The sequence below is a fragment of the Phyllobates terribilis genome, unplaced genomic scaffold, assembly GCF_046119375.1.
Source record: "Phyllobates terribilis strain yellow unplaced genomic scaffold, ASM4611937v1 Scaffold_69__1_contigs__length_7402412, whole genome shotgun sequence".
Taxonomy (NCBI): Eukaryota; Metazoa; Chordata; class Amphibia; order Anura; family Dendrobatidae; genus Phyllobates; species Phyllobates terribilis.
In genome coordinates, this window is record NW_027362829.1 from 2,437,642 (window position 1) to 2,455,517 (window position 17,876).

Sequence of the window (17,876 nt, forward strand, 5' to 3'; positions counted from 1 at the left end):
TGTATATTACAGCCATCAGCCACGCACAGCTTAGAGATATATCGTGGCACAGGTGTAATGTTTTCTTTATAGTTTATCACAATCTGTTTTGAAGTTAGTCGGTTTAAAAAGAAATTGAAAAGTCAGGATAAAGGGTAAATCTGCTGTTATTGTACAGAAATTCACACGTGGCCCTCACTGCACATTTAATATTTTCAATCATAAAAGTTAAGTTAGGTCAGGGAGACTGGACCTGGTCTTGTAGGGACCATATGAGAACATTCAACAGCACAGAAGGGAGAGAAGGTAGATTCATCCAATAAGATATCAGGGAACTAGGAAGCCAACAGCATCATTACCCTCCGCTTTCTCTAAGAGGCCCATCATAATATTTTTCTACAAGAGATTTTCTCACTTGTCAGCACAGTCTACATACGCTGTCATTTTACTTTGTAGTTTACAGATCTGGGCAGGTAACGGTCAGCATCATCTAATCCCAGGGGGTAGGTGGATCCTCCAGGTTATAAGTTCTATGGAAAAGGTCTTTCAATGTTCAAAGCCATTCAAACAGTTTTGGGTGGAAGAGAATGTTGTGGTCTAGAGGCAAAATGGTGATCACACAATTGTGATACAGCCGGACTACACAACCAATAAAGCAGCCACAGCTGGTGACTGAGAAGAATCTGTGACTTCTCTGCATTTAGTGATTACTACTCACCTGGGTAGTCATATGTGGAAATCTCATCTTTACACCGCTCATCACCCCTTACATATGTCTCTGTAGTATTAATATGGATCAGATCTTCACCCTGAAACAAATATTATAAAAGTCACAGACAGATGGAGAAGTCACATCTATGATCAGCTCTAATCCTGCCATCTCCACCATTCTCATTACACAAGTATAAAACATATAATACTGGTGGATAAAACAAGACTGAGCACAAGATCTTCACAGCCGTCTACACATCATAGGGGAGATCTCATGACACCTTCCCTCCATCTACCTGATGAGCCTGAGGAACATTGGGATCTTCTTGTTTGCAGTCCTGTGGAAGAAGAGGACGGGGACATCTCTCTGGTGTTGTCCTCTTACTGGATAGGTCTGGAGGAAACACATATAGGGACTGAATTCATTCTTTACATACAGATAATTATAGGCCGTGTGTATTTAGTCCTGTCTATTACCTGGTGATGTGAGGGTCTGGGGAACCTCCATCATGACGTCCTTGTACAGATCTTTGTGTCCTTCTAAATACTCCCACTCCTCCATGGAGAAATAGACGGCGACATTCTGACACCTTATAGGAACCTGGCACATGCAATCATACCGTCATCCCCTGATCCCTTCATAGCATTACTGTATAATGTCCCAGCATTCTCAGCAGTGTCACCTGTCCAGTCAGCAGCTCAATCATCTTGTAGGTGAGTTCTAGGATCTTCTGGTCATTGATGTCCTCATGTATTAGGTGGTGAGGTGAAGGCCTCGTGATTGGGCTCAGGGGTCTTCCCCATCCCTCAGACACAGGGTCCTGACAGCGCTCACTAGAAGTCTTCTTCACTACTGTGCAATCCTGGTTATGGAGAGACACATTAATAAATCTCCCTCCAGACATTTCCAGAGTCCTCACCTCTCCAGTTCTGTCCATCTGTTATTCCCATAGATAAGAATGGTGTAATGTGACATCATCAGAATCTCTCACCTCTCCAGTAAGACGGAAGAGGATGTCTAGGGTGAGGTGTAATATCCTCTCCGCCATCTTGTCTCTGTCCATATCCATCTTTGATGCGTAATTCAGGAAAATTCTTTTATATAGAAGATATTCACTAAGAGGATCCGATATTGTAGAGACCTGAATGAGAAGATGATGAGCCGATGTAACATCATAAAAATCCAGTGTAATAATACAATTACTGGAGATAATAAGGGGTACATATGAGGAGATTATTGTACAGTATTTAGATTCCTTTACATCTACTAATAAAACCAACAGTGGTGTGAAAAAGTGTTCGCCCCTTTCCTGATTTCTTATTCTTTCACATGTCTTTCACACTTAAATGTTTCAGATCACAAAAGAAATTTAAATATTAGACAAGGATAACACAAGTAAACACAAAATGCAGTTTTTAAATGAAGGTCTTTATTATTAAGGGAAAAAGAAATCCAAACCTACAGAGCCCTGTGTCAAAAAGTGATTGCCCCCCCCCCCCCCCCAACTCCCCATTAAAACATAAATTAACTGTGGTTTATCACATCTTTGGGAAGCGGAGTTCAATTTCGCCATATAGAGGCCTGATTACTGCCACACCTGTTCTCAATCAAGGCATCACTTAAATAGAACCTGCCTGAAAAAGTGAAGTAGACTAAAAGATCCTCAAAAGCTAGCCATCATGCTGAGATCCAAAGAAATTCAGGAACAAATGAGAAACAAAGTAATTGAGATCTATCAGTCTGCAAAAGGTTATAAAGCCATTTCTAAATCTTTGACACGCCAGCAAACCACAGTGAGAGCCATTATTCACAAATAGCAAAAAACATGGAACAGTGGTGAATGTTCCCAGTAGTGGCCGGCCGATCAAAATTACCCCAAGAGTGCAGCAATGACTCATCCAAGAGCTCACAAAAGACCCCACAACAACATCCAAAGAACTGCAGACCTCACTTGCCTCAGTTAAGGTCAATGTTCATGACTCCACCATAAGAAAGAGACTGGGCAAAAATGACAACTCCCAGAACTGGAAGTTGACCCGACATCACCGATGTCCCAGTCTCAATGATTGACTGGGCTGTGAAGTTTCATCACTTCATAGCCCAGCATCTCGCGGGCTTGCGCCACTCTGTTAATGAAAGCAGTGAAGAGAGAGCGCACACGATGCTGGGCTGTGACATGTGGTGAAACGCCGCCCACAGCCCAGTCAATCAATTCCGGAACGTGACGTGAAGTCACCAGACATCAGAGGCAACTGCAGCCGGGGGTCACATGATGGTGCTAAGAGGACAACGATAGCGCCGCTCACAGGCACATTTGGAAACACAAGGTATTTGAAGAAAGCCTTATTTCCTAGGTTTAAATCCATCTGCCAACTACACATTGCAGTGGATAACCTCTTTAATGTGACCATCTCTTAATGTTTTGATACACATGTCCAACTGTTCAATGTTTCAGTACTGTAAGATGGCCGCCGGACATGTGTGACGTGCAGAAGTAGTGCTGTTGCTTTATAAGCATTCAGCAACTATTAGAAGTAACACAAGCACAGGAGACAGGAAGTGTGCTCCAGAAGCATCCAGCAACTAGAGCGGTTAACACAGTCACAGGAGAAGGGGAGTGTTTTAGCAGAGCCCCAGGGGGATTGTGGGGAAGTTGTTTACTGTCTGTCCAGAGCGGAAGAGAAAGGTGGCTTATGATCTGTATCTCACAGAAGGCAAGAAAACAGAATTCAGGTCAGGAGGGAAGCTAAGCACAGGTCAGATAGACTCCCTGAGCTAACAGTGTGGAGTACTGTCAACCAGGAAGATAAGGACTGGAAGGAATCCTGTCATAGGGATCGTCTCCCTCATCAAACCCCCCCATCTCCATGCAGGATAAAGAATGCTGTGTACAATTGAGACCTTGTGAAGGAAAAGCCTGTGGTTGTGTATGCATCTAAACTGTACTGTACTATGCTACAGGATAATAGACTGTGTACTGCTGTGCTGCAAAGAAGATTGTACTGTTATTACTGGAGCCTGTTGCTCAAAGAGACATGTACATTGCATTGGCCATGCCTCATTAAATGTTACTGTTCTACCGTTTATGAGGACTCTTTCAAATGTGTCTGGTCAGCAATTGAATCTGTCCTGTGCCTCAGAGAAGCTGCAGCCTATGGTCGCCCGGAATAACGGTTCCCCCAGAATTCCAATGAATTCATGTAATCGGTCTTGCCCCTATCTGAGCTTAGGCGGCTTGCATGTAACACAGGTGCTTGATGGGAGATATATATCATCGAGGTTGGTAGCTTCGGTGATGTAAGCCTTGGAAAGCAGACTCAAGGACAGATAGTGCTGAGGGTTAATAGGGCGTATCAGGGCCGAGTTTAAGAGCAGTCAAAGAGTGGGGCTCACATAGTCCCAGCCGGGAGTGTGGTATGGCAGATAAAATGAAGGCCAAGTGTCTCATTCAGTGTCTGTGACTGGAACTGTGGAGACCTCCAGGCTGTCTGCTAAAGGACACTGACCTGAGTAGGCGAACCCACAGCACTGTCTGAACTATTTACTTTCTGTTTTTCACTGTGCCAGAAAAGGGCGTCTTTTTGTTAGCTTATGCTGAGTGGTTTATGAAGTTCTAATAAACTAGCCTGGACATTTTAATGAAACCGGTGCCTTCCTCAACCGCAGCTGAGTGACTAGAAACCCTACAGAACTTTTTGCACAACTTGCTGTTCTCTAACAAGGAGCCTAATGGCAAAATTCACAAGTGTTTGATCCATGAATCGCCCAAAAAATGTAGGCGTTAGAATTGAAGCAGGATGTTTTCAGATGAAAGTGGTCACTGAGCTTTGAGTGTCACAGAGTGTCATCATCAGCAGGTTGCAATAGAGATACAGAGAGAGTGGAAAAGTCACAGAAAGGCAGAGAAGTGGACATCCTTTGGCCACACCCCACACTGATGACTGCTTCATTGTGAACAATGCCTTTCGGAACTGGATAATGCCACACAACTGCAGGCACATTTAAGGGAGGTGAGAGGCACCCAAGTGTCATGTCAGACCATTCGAAACAGTTTACATCAGTGTGGTCTGCTAGGGTTCCTGACCACACCACCAGGCACAGGCGTCATCGACTTGCATGGGCCAGGTAGCATCTACGCTGGACGAGGGAACAGTGGACTTCAGTGCTGTTCATTGGTTAAAATCGATTCACGCTGAGCAGAAATGATGGCTGTCAACGATGTTGGAGACATCAAAGAGAGTGCTATGTATCAGCGACTGTTGTCGCCAGTGAGGGTTTTGTTACAGTGTGGGCAGGTGTGTCTAGTCAATACAGAACTGCCCTACCAAACCAAACTGCCAAAGAATGGGTGGAAAAGATCTATAAATGCCCTAGCGTTTCCCTCTCTATCTGCACACCTACCTAACGCGGAGGTTGGCATCCTGTCCTGCGCAATGGCGCCCCCACTCGTCGGCGGCTGTCCCTGACTATATGTCCCTATTACACCTCTATTTCAAAGAAAGGAGTTAAGGACATTTGCTTATTCAGGCCATTCGGGTGTACCGTTCTGAGGTTGAAAATCCAACGGGTCTCCCTCTGTAAAATCGACCTATCCCAGTTACCTCCTTTCACCGGAGATGTAATTTTCTCGACCCCCATAAATAGGATCTTCCTTACATCCCCGTGATGCAGTAGGTTTATGTGATTAGCGACCAGTGTGTCTCTTTTATTCCATATATCTCGTATATGTTTCCCCACCCGCCTACGAAATTCTCTTCTTGTTTTTTCAACGTACTCCACCACACACTCACATGTGCCCTTATAGATGATGCCCTTAGTGCGACAATTTATGAAGTGCCGAATGGAGTACCTGATACCAGTAACATTGCTTCTGAACATTGATTGACTGGATCTATTCACACATCTTACATCTTACCCCACATGTGAAACACCCTTTGATTCCTCTATCCAACCAAGTTGGGGTGGTTCTCAGCTGATACTGGCTATGCACTAGCCTATCCCTCAAAGATTTATCTTTTTGGTATGTGATTTGTGGGTAAGGTGTGATCTCATTTTCCATGTCTGTGTCCATCTTTAATACTCCTTTGGAGGATTGATCTAATCTCCTCCTCTCTATTGCAATATCTCATGACGAATCGTGTAGTTTCACTTTGATCAGGTTTTTTAAGGCCTCGTTGTTTGCCTCCCTCAAGGCTCTTTCGGGGTAACCTCTGTCTTTAAACCTTATCTTGAGGTCATCTGCCTGCTTCTCGAAGGACCGCAAGGTAGAGCAATTCTGGTGCATTCTTAAATATTGTCTCTTGGGGATTTCCCTCCTGAGGGGCGCCGGATGGTTGCTCTCCCACCTCAGGAGGGAATTTGTGGCCGTTTCTTTCCTATGTGCCTTAGTGATAATTTCACCCTTGGAATTGATCTCAATTTTAATGTACAAAAAGGCCAGGCTAGATGAATTCAACTCATACATAAAATGTAACCCAATATTGTTAACATTGAGTTTCTTGACAAAATCCTTGAACGTCTCCGCAGTGCCCTTCCAGATGACAAAGATATCATCAATGTAGCGGAGCCACATGATAATACTCTCCTCAGGGCACTGCGAAGTGTCACCAAAAACAATAGTTTCCTCCCACTAGCCCAGGAGCAGGTTGGCATACGATGGTGCACACGGGCTGCCTATCGCGGTGCCCCTGAGCTGGTGGAAGTACTCCTTATTGAATAAAAATACATTTTTGGTCAGGCAGAATTCCAGTGCTTTCATCACGGACTGGTTATGTCTCTCGTACTGTCACCCCCTGGTACTCAAATACCGCGTCCAGAACGATCTGATCTATAAAACTGTCACACTAGTTAACCCCTTCAGTGAACAGTGTAAAAAATAAAAAAGGTGGCAAAAACTATGGTTTTTCATGAAGCTGCCAAAAAAGTGAAATAAAACACCATCAAAAAGTCGATTTTAAATTAAAATTGTATCACAAAAAACATCATCTTGTCACGCAAAAAGCAAGCTGTAATACAGCTCCGTCAGCAGAGAAGAAAAAAATATAGCTGTCAAAATATAGCGATGCAAAAACAATTAATTTTCTATAAAATTGTTATTATTGTGTAAAAGCGCCAAAACATAAAAATGATATAATCGTAGTATCGCAGTAATCATACTGAACAGAAGAATAAAGCTGCCTTTTAGCACACGCGGAACGAGATAAAAAAATCCAAACAATTGCTTGTTTTTGTTCATTCTGCCTCCCAAAAATCGGAATAGAAAGTGATCAAAAAATGTTATATGCCCGAAAATGGTACCAATAAAAACATCAACTCGTCCCGCAAAAAGCAAACCCTTAAATGACTCTGTCGGCAGAGATAATGAAAAATTATAGCTCTAAAAAAAAAAGGATCTTTTAGTGTGTGACAGCAGCCAAACATAAAAAACAATATAAATCTGGTATCGCTGTAATCGCACTGACCCATAGAATAAAGTCGTCTAATCATTTATACCACATGAGGAACGGCATAAAAAATAAATAAAAACAATTCTTCACCTGCTGTTGATTTGTTCATTCTTCCTCCCAAAGATCGCAATAAGGCTTGGCGCACATTTATCCTGCGCTCTACGCTTACATCAGGGTTTCCGTGTAGATCTCTGAAATATGTGATTCAGACGGAAAACCCAATGGAAGATTCCCTATAATAAGGCAGATTAAGACATTGTGGACTCAAGTCTGTCCTATGATTTGGCAGTGTCCATATTTTTAAGAGCATAAAAGCGCAATAGACCAAAAAAGACAACGCTAAACAGAGACGAGATGGAGTCCACAGTAACTCTGCTGCCTCGTTATAGTGAATGGGTTTTATCTGAATCATGTCACTCAGAGATTTACAGTGGGGGGAAATAATTATTTGATCCCTTGCTGTTTTTGTAAGTTTGCCCACTGACAAAGACATGAACAGTCTATAATTTTAAGGGTAGGTTAATTTTAACATTGAGAGATAGAATATCCAAAAAATAAAATCAAGAAAATATCATTGTATACATTAGATAATTTTTTTTGCATTTTGCAGTGAGAAAAAAAGTATTTGATCCCCTACAAACCATTATGAGTTCTGACTCCTACAGACCAGTTAGACGCTCCTAATCAACTCATTACCTGCATTAAAGACAGCTGTCTTACATAATCACCTGAAAAAGACTACTATCCACAGATTTAACTAATCAGTCAGACTCTAACCTCTACAAAATGGGCAAGACCAAAGAGCTTTCTAAGGATGTCAGGGACAAGATTATAGACCTGCACAAAGCTGGAATGGGCTACAAAACCATAAGTAAGATGCTGGGTGAGAACGAGACAACTGTTGGTGCAATAGTAAGACAATGGAAGAAATACAAAATGACTGTCAATCTACATCGATCTGGGGCACCATGCAAAATCTCACCTCGTGGGGTATCCTTGATCATGAGGAAGGTGAAAGATCAGGCTATAACTACACGGACTGGAACTTGTTAATGATCTCAAGGCACCTGGGACTACAGTCACCAAGAAAATCATTGGTAACAGATTACACCTTAAAGGTTTAAAATCCTGCAGTGCCCTCAAGGTCCCCCTGCTCAGGAAGGCACATGTGCAGGCTTGTCTGAATTTTGTCAATGAATACCTGGATGATTCTGTGAGTTATTGGGATAAGGTGCTATGGTCAGATGAGACAAAAATTGAGCTCTTTGGCATTAACTCAACTCGCCATGTTTGGAGGAAGAAGAAGAATGAGTACAACCCTAAGAACATCAAAGGGGACAAGATGACTTCACCTTGCTGAAAGGAAGATGGATGGGGTCATGTCCCATAGAAAACTTATGGAGGGAGTTGAAGCTCTGAGTTGCCAAGCGACAGCCTCAAAATGATTTAGAGATGACCTGCAAAGAGTGGACCAAAATTCCTCCTGACATGTGCGCAAACCTCATCATCAACTACAAACAAAGTCTGACTGCTGTGCTTGCCAACAAGGGTTTTGCCACCAAGTATTAAGTGTTGTTTGCCAGAGGGATCAAATACTTATTTCTTACTGCCAAATGCAAAAAAATATCTAATTTATACAATGTGATTTTCTTGATTTTTTTGGATATTCCATTTCTCAATGTTAAAATTAACCTACCCTTAAAATTATAGACTGTTCATGTCTTTGTCAGTGGGCAAACTTGCAAAAACAGCAAGGGATCAAATAATTATTTCCCCCACTGTAGATGGAAACCCCAATGTAAGTGCTCAGCGTAGAGCGCAGGATAAATGTGATAGAAAATGTTATGTAAAATGTTTTCAAAAAATGCTTCAATTCAATCTACAAAAAATGCAAGTCCCCGCTCAGGTGCGTCTTCTGTCAATGGAAATATAGGGGGCTTCCATGTTACTGGTAGTACAAAGGCTCTGCAAAAGCCTGTGCTAAACAATTAAAGATGGCTCTGTAGGGGTTATTAATATACCTGAATACATTGTGTACCTCTTGTTACCCTATCACAGCACTAGTTATATTTTGTCAACTTGGATTTAGTCTCTACCAACCATATATGTGGTGGCGGCTCTACAGGTGGAGGTTAATCGCCTCCAAGATTTCTTCCGAATATCCCTCATCCTATGAAATTCTGTGCCTCAACACGTCCGATTATCCACCACACTTTTATCCTTCAGATGGAACCTGAAAATACATCTCTTTAAACAAGCTTACAGCCTGCCATGACCTTGCTTGCTGCCACCTCAACAACACCGGAGCTACTGCAATCCCCCAAACCTACTGTCTCCTTCCCCATCATCCAGTAAAATGTAAGCCCACAAGGGCAGGGTCCTCTTCCCTCTGTACCAGTCTATCATTGTTAGTTTGTTTACTGTAAGTGATATCTGTATTTTGTATGTAACCCCTCCTTATGTACAGCACCATGGAATCAATGGAGCTATACAAATAATAATAATAATAATAATATTAATTTTGTATTTGTATAGCATAACCTTAGCAACTAGCCGTAGTGGATTTTGAATGAGACCAAATATCTTTATTTCTGGAGTCTTCATAAGATTCCATATGGTCCCACTCGGGGGAGACATTAAAAAATGAACTGACCCTACTAACAGATATGTGGTGCTCATACACGCACTATGCACTTTATATTTCTATTTATGAAGTAATCATATAGTTAGTGTTTATTAGATATTTCTCCATATGGATCTATATATGTATTTTCACATCTGGCATAAACTATAAGTAAAACTTTTTTACCTGTTACTTGTTCATTTGCAGTAGATTTCCCTTTTTTAATTCTGGTTTTGTTTTTAATTGTTGTCTTTTTAATATATGTTCAATAACATAATTATTATAGTTTGTTGTATGGGAGTTGTTCGTCTTCGGCTTATTATAACATTATGTGAAGCACCTGTGTGTTCCAGGTGCTCACCACAAAACTAGATAAATTCCTTGAGGGGTCTATCTTCAAAAATGGTGTCCCTTGTGGGGGGCTGCCACTGATTAGGCACATCAGGGGCTCTGGAAACCCAACATGGGGTACGCTCTCGATTCCAGCCATTTTTGCATACAAAAAGTCAAGTGGACTCCTTCCCTTCCGACCCCTGCCGTACACCCAAACAGTCGTTTTCCTACCACATATGGGATATCGGCTTACTCAGGAAAAATTGCACAACAAATTGTATGATGCACTTTCTCCTGTTACCCTTTGGAAAATACAAAATTTGGGGGTAAAGTAACATTTTTGTGGGAAAAAGTAACATTTTATTTTTTTCCCTTTGCCATTGCTTTAACTCTTCACACACTGGTCAGAATTGAAAAAAGTGACCTGTAAGGAAGGTGAAACAGACTCTGAGGTGAAAGGGTTAATAAGACTTACAAGTGGAACCGGTCCAGAAAGCAGAAGATCCAGCAAGTATCTGCCACATATTCCTGCAAATCCCCCAAATGTCATCACCAGTATCTACATTATTGTGCTGGAGCTAGGAGAGGAATAATGGCGTTGTGTGAGGACTTCTCTGGGCTTCTGTCCTTCATTCTGCAGTCGTCTGAATGGATCTAATGTGGACGGGAACCAGCTAAGCCGCCTTCTGTCCACAGCTGTTACCTCACTGTTCACACCACACAGAGACCCCAAAAGAGCCTCCGTGCTGAAGGGGTTAATGCCCCCTGCGCCCAGTAATGGGGGATCTCCACATACCTCCACCTGCAGAGCCGCCACCACATATATGGCTGTTCTGTGCGCACAGGACCTGTGATGAGGTCACAGGAGGGGAGGAGTCAGGGGTCACATGATCAGGGGCCTCAGTGAATGCACAGTGTGAACTGTGCGGCTCCTGTACAGTGATATCCGGAGTGAAGATGCTACATGGAGACGTCTCTGCTGTCAGTGACATTTCCGGCATTATTTGCCCCTCACTACTGGCACAATTACCCCGCGCCGCCTTTTCTACAGTTTTATGTGTGAATGTAACGTGGGATTTTCCTGCTTGTAGACAAATAGACGACACATGAGGTGATTATTACCAGTTACCGGACGTCTACTATATGGCGGCATATGATTGTGCTATCCACCTCATACCAGGAGCTAAAAGGCCGAAATCTAGTTTGTTTAACCCTTTCCAGGGAGGGCGGCCTTGATAGACTATACTCAGAAGAGTCCGGCTGAGGGCAGAGACAGATGGCCGTACTTCTCCTGCGAGGATCGCCTCGAACCTCATACTGGCCGACACCTCTCCTGACCTGAGCTTGACAGCTGCAAAGAAATCCATCATGCTGTCATGTTCAGGTCAGGAGAGGTGCGGGCCAGTCAATTCAGTGCGATGCGATCCTCGCACGAGTTATACGGCAGTGTGTCTCTGCCCTAAGGGTCATATACGGCCATCCACCTCTCTAGTTGTAGTGGGGGTTTTTACTTGTTAAAAAAAGGATGGAGAGTTGCATCCGTGCTTGAATTTTAGAGAGATTAATAAAATCACGGTTCACAATCCCTGTCCTTTGCCCCTTATACCGGACCTGTTTAAGCAATTATCTGGAGCTAAATGGTTTTCCAAACTTGACTTGAGAGGGGCATATAACTTTATACTCATACATCAGGGTGACGAACGGAAGACCGCATTCATTACGCCTCAGTGTCATTTTAAAAATTTGGTGATGCCATTTGGGTTAAGCAATGCACCTTCAGTCTTTTAAAATATCATAATATTTTTTGCTCACTAGTGGGTAGACTTGTGGTGATTTACCTGTATGACATATTGATTTATTCACATACTCTGGAGGAGCATCACAAGCATGTCAGAGAGTTTCTTCAGGCTCTACGTGACAACCATTTATTTGCTAAACTGGAGAAATGTCAATTTGAGGTCCAGCAGATAAGGTGACTGTCTTGACCGATCATAAGAACCTGTTGTACGTTGACGGTGCTAAGTGCTTAAACACCAGACAGGCTTGGTGGGCCTTGTATTTTTTGCCCGGTTTGATTTTGCCGTTACTTATCTCCCTGGCTCTACGAATGTCAACACGAAATTCAAGTCAAGATTCTTAGTGAAGGGGTGGGGAAGATCTCAGGCAGCGCATTTGACTAGCCCAGGGGGAGATGGGGATGAATCGGTACCCGGGCCTTTAGCCTGGCCTTTAGGGATGTCGCGGTGGTCGGCTCCCGGGCCCGTACCCTGGGCCTCTCCTTTAAAAAAGGGTTAGTGATTTGTTAAGTTTATAAAAGAGTTTGTGACGCCACCTATGGTTTCTGATGATATTCACCAGCGCTGCGCAGTCCACTGAGGACGGTGATCAGGCAGCTAGATGGTATGGCTCCCCATAGGTGGAGCTAGGCCTCAGGGCAGGGTACGGACGGGGTATGCAGGACGGAGAGACTCAGCCGGGTCAGAGCAAGAACAGGGATGGACACAATAGTCACTTCAGTACCTTTTACTGATGGAAATTCAGGCACTCCCCGGAGCACTGTAGGGTGAAGGGTGTATGTCCGGATCTTCCCCAATGAGCAGGTTTTGGGCCTCATGCTTCTTGACTCTGCGTAGTAAGTTTCTGACCTGCCTGGAGCTAGGCCTAACTTTGTCTCTGTCCTGCGCTGGCTGACCTTGTGGTAGGGCCTTCTCTTGGAGTGCACGCTCCCGACCTACGGGGCCTATGTGTCTCCTGGCTCTGGTACGTATCAGCACTTTAGCGATCCTGGGACTTGTAGTTCTCCAGGGATTCCGGTTTATCTTACTGGGTCATGGAGATCCCGGTAAGCTTCGGACCCGGTGTCCGGTAACTGCTTCTTCGGGGTGAGCTAGTTAAGCTCCTCTGCCCCCTATGAACTAACTCTGTCTACTCGCCTTCGGCCTACTTGGGCCCTCTCTAGGCTACTCACACTAACGGCAGCTTGCCGCGCTTCACCGATCTTATGGCGCCGGCACACCTGAAGCTCACCTCTCTGAGCTACACGGAGTCTTGATCTGGATAAGCTCCACTGCAGGTTAGCAATTGCAGGAGCTGGAACAGGCTTTTGTCCTCTGAGGTAACTCCTCTCAGACTGCACTGGATTCACTGCTAAACCAGACTGAACTAGACTCTGACTCAAACCAACTGCTGCCTGGCTCCACCTTCCCTTTTATATCCCTAACGGTCTCCCTCTGGTGGTCTGAGGTGGAAGGTGGAGATGTGTGAATGGTTATGGGGGCCTCTTGTGGAGGAATCCTTCAACACACCCTTCTAGGATTTGTGATACCAAGCACAGCTGGGCTTCACACATTCAGGATGCTCAGGACAGTGCGCAGGAAGGTTTACCTATAAATAAGCTTTATGTACTGCCCTCTTTAGTCATAGATCTTCTTAATGAAGTACATGATTCCTTTTTCGCTGGCCATGTGGGTTCTTCTGCCTCTTCAAGATCACTTTCTGGGTCTTTTTAGTGGCAGAATGCTCTTAAGGATATTGAAGAGTATGTCTGAAAATGCAAAGTCTGAAAGTCTGTGCCAGGGCTAAAGCCTCTAGTTATCTCTTCCCTAACGATGTTCCATTACAAACCTGGACCCACTTGTCTATGGACTTTGTCACTGATTTGCTTAACTGGTGGTATTACTGTCATGTGGGTGGTGGTAGACCGTTTTAGCAAAATCATTCTTTTGGTCCCACTTCAAAACATGCAAACTGCTAGGATCTTAGCAACTTTGTTAATTTCTCAAATCGTTAAACTTCATGGTGTTCCCAAAAACATAATTTTCGATTGAGGAGTTCAATTTCTGGCTAGTTTTTGGCTTAGTTTTTGCTCCAGATTGGGTATCAATCTGTTTTTTCTCTTAGTGTATCATCCCGAGACTAACAGTCAAACAGAAAAGGATGATCCTGGAAATAGAGCAGTATTAGGGATGTTTTGTCTCCTCTAATCAGAAAGACTGGGTGGAATTTTTGTCCCATACCAAGTGTGCTCTAAATAACCATTCCTCTAAGACTACCGGGACCTTGCTTTTTTTTTAGCTGCTGTAGTTTGTAGTGTTTGGGAATTTTTCAGGATTACAATCCTCCATGTCAGAGGAGGAGAGATTTTGTCCCCAATTAATTAAGGTCTGGAGGGAGGTCAAAAGGGATCTTTAAGTAGCTAGTGACCAGGCCAAAAGGTAGGAAGGCTTCTATCTTTAGGGAGGGAGATTTTGTGTGGTTGTCTTCAAAATATCTGCACTTAAAGATCACATCTAGAAAGTTTGTGCCTAAATTTGTAGGTCCTTATAAAATTATAAAAATGTTAAATCCTGTAAGTTAAGTTGCAACTTCCTATTGCCTGGAAAATCATAATTCTTTCTATTCTTCTCTTTTAAAAAAAAAATTGATGGGGCCTCAAGACATAATTGAGGTGGATTTGGAAGGGTATCAGTAGTATGAGGTAGGGCGAGTGCTTTGTTCCAGGTGGGTCAGGTGCCGTCTGCATTATCTCGTTAAGTGGAAAGATTATGGTCCTTAAGATAGCTCCTAAGTTAATTTGGGGATCTTCATGTGATCAGATAGACAGATTATTGGGTGGGGCTGGGGAAAATCCAGCAGTCATGGTACACATGGGTACCAATGACAAAGTTAGAGGGAGGTGGAGGGTCTTTGAAAATGATTACAGGGAATTAGGAGAGAAGCTGAAGTACAGGGCCTCCAAGGAAGTGTCTTCAGAAATACTGCAGATTCCACTATCATCACTAGAAAGTTAACTGGATCTTAAAGAGTTAAATAAGTGGCAGGAAGAAAGGGTTTGGATTCATGGAGAACTGGGCCAGCTTCTCTGTCAGCTACAGGCGCTACGATAGGGACAGGCTGCACCTTAACGGGGAGGGTGCAGCTGTGCTGCGGGAAAAAATGGTCAGATGGATGAAGGAGCTTTTAAACTAGGATCTGGGGGGAGGGAGGGTACTTGTGTAAATAAGGACATACAGTAGACAGAGAGACAGTAGGGGTCAATGAGGATTTATGGGGGCTAGGACATGCAAGGAAATTAAGTAGGCGAGTAGGAGTAATAAATGTCTGCTGGCAAATGCAATAAGACTTGCAAACAAAATGAATGAATTAGAGGCTCTTGTGTCAGCCACAGATTACAATGTGGTGGGCATTACGGAAACCTGGCTAGAAAGCCATGACTGGGTGACAAACAGAGGGTTACACTACACTTAAAAAGTTAGGAAAGAAACAAAAGATAGAGGGATGGGTATTTTCATTAAATCCAATTTATAACCTGTGCTCAATGACGACAATGAAGGGCCAGTATGGGTAAATGTACATGGAAATGGCAATAATGGAAAGCTGCTAATTTGCGATTGCTGCAAGCCTCCTAATATAGCTGAACACGTAGAGGATGATATGCTGCAACACATTTAAAAGGCAACAAAAACAAGTCATGGCCATAGTGTTGGCTCCCTTGAAATTGTTCCAGAAAATTATTACAATCACACATGTTTTGTTATACACGTTTATTTCTTTTGTGTGTATTGGAACAACACAATAAAAAAAAAGAGAAAAAAAGGCAAATTGAACATAATTTCACACAAAACCACCAAAAATGCGCCGGACAAAATTGTTGGCACCTTGTCAAAATTGTGGGGTATGGGTAAACAACTTTATTTCATGCATGTGAAGCTCGTTCAAACTCAATTGTGGCAACATGAAAATTACACCTGAAACCAGATAAAAAAGAGAGAAGTTGATTCAATCTTTGCATTGTGTGCATGTGTGTGCCACACTAAGTATGGAGAACGAAAGAGAAGAAGAGAAATGTTTGAGGACTTGAGAACCAAAATTGTTGTAACCTTGAAATTGTTGATATTTTTCAAGTCCATCTCCAGAGATCTGGATGTTCCTTTGTCCATGGTGCGCAACATAATCAACACATTTACAACCCATGGAACTGTAGCTAATCTCTCTGGATGTGGACAGAAGAGAGAAACTGACGAAAGGTTGCAATGCAGGATAGTCCAGATGGTGGATAAGCAGCCCCACTAAAGTGACACAGAGACATAAAGAAGCTACACTGCAGTTTGCCAAAATGTACATGAATAAGCCAAAATCCTTCTGGGGAAGCGTCTTGTGGACAGATGAGACCAATATAGAGTTTTTGGTAAAGCACATCATTCTACTGTTTAAACAAAATGAAGCCTACAAAGAAAAGAACAGAACACAGTAACTACAGTCAAATATGGTGGAGGTTCAAAGATGTTCTTGAGTTCTTTTGCTGCCTCTGGCACTGGGTGCCTTGACTGTGTGCAAGGCATCCTGAAATCTGAAGATTAAGAAAGGATTTTGTGTGGCAATGTAGTGCATAGTGTCAAAAAGCTGGGTTTATGTTCTAGGTAATGAGTCTTCCAGAATGACAATGACCCCAAGCATACATCAAGAAGCACCCAGAAATGGATGGAAACAAAGTGCTGTAGAGTTGTGAAGTGACCAGCAATGAGTCCGGATCTAAATCCCATTGAACACCTGTGTATAGATCTTAAAATTGCTGTTTGGAAAAAAATATTAAAATTTGAGAGTCTTCAGTGGTTGATACCTTTGGTTAACTGAAAAGATGGTAACAAATTACAAGCTTTCGAGACTACTCAGATCTCTTCATCAGACATAGTATAACACAAAATCTGAAGAGTCACATATTTATACACAACAGAGCACAGGAATAATGCAATAGATAAGACAAGTGACGTGAAGCAGAACTATTAGTATGGGAGAGGGAGAAGCAGTTGTGGCTGTGAATATTGGAACAGTTCATTGATAAGGAGTATAAAAGTTTTATTGCCCTGTGATTGAGGTCTGGTCCATGATTGTGATGCCCCCAAACGGTCTGAGGAGCACATTCCTTAGTTGATGAAGAAAGACATATATCCATGTGACACATTCATTCCTGCTCTGTGTGTCAAAGATTGTCATAAGTTTGTAATTCCACATTTTTCTGTCTGAGATTTGAAGTTACCTTTTAATACAAGTAATTTCATGTCCATGATGCTGTGATCAGGGATAAAAAAATGTTAGGCCACAGGTAGATCTAATCTTTTTTCTTTTATTGTGTGGCGATAACAATTCATCCTTGTTCTAAGTTTTTGCCCTGTCTCCCCTACATACAGACCCCCAGCTGGACATTTATTACATATAATTAAAGTACACTACATTAGATGTGATGCAGCTGAAAGTACCTGGGATAGTGTGGTTGTCTCCTGATTTGAGTTGGGAATCTTTATCTTATCTGTGTTCATTATAAATAGACAGGTTTTACATTTTTTTCTGGTTGCAGGGAAAGGTTCCTGTAGCTGTTGGAGAGGACAGAGAGCTTCTGACAATGATGCTTTTTAGTTTTGGGGGCTGCCTAAAACACAGAAGTGGGGGATCTGGAAATATAGATTGTAATCGGGCATCTTTTTGTAATAATGGTTGTAATTTCCATGCAGCTCCCCTTAGCACCTCCAGATTTGGATTTTAGGGGACTATTAGAAGCACCCAGTTGCTTTCTTGTTTAGTTTTGTAATGTAGGAGATGATTCCTTGATATTCTGGTGGCTCTTGCAATCTGGTTTTCAATTCTTCTTGTATGGTATCCCTCGTTCATAAAAGTCCTTCTGAGGCCACCAAGGTGTTGTCTCTGTCCATAGGGTTGGAACATATCCGATTGTATCTTGTCACGGGGTCCTTCTCCAACATCACACAATCAACAGAGCAAGAGAAGA

The 17,876-nt window shown here is 42.8% G+C and overlaps 1 protein-coding gene across 1 annotated transcript; it reads right to left on the reverse strand.

Annotated features, from left to right (window-relative positions):
- Window positions 1–1,150: 1,150 nt before the first annotated feature.
- Window positions 1,151–10,535, reverse strand: LOC141194318 (gastrula zinc finger protein XlCGF66.1-like). The gene is made up of 4 exons (XM_073662221.1): window positions 9,238–10,535; window positions 1,683–1,832; window positions 1,374–1,553; window positions 1,151–1,291 (listed from the first exon to the last, which is right to left on the reverse strand). Exons 1-4 carry the CDS (start codon window positions 9,304–9,306, stop codon window positions 1,151–1,153), a joined length of 540 nt encoding a protein of 179 aa, XP_073518322.1. The 5' UTR covers window positions 9,307–10,535.
- Window positions 10,536–17,876: the final 7,341 nt, after the last annotated feature.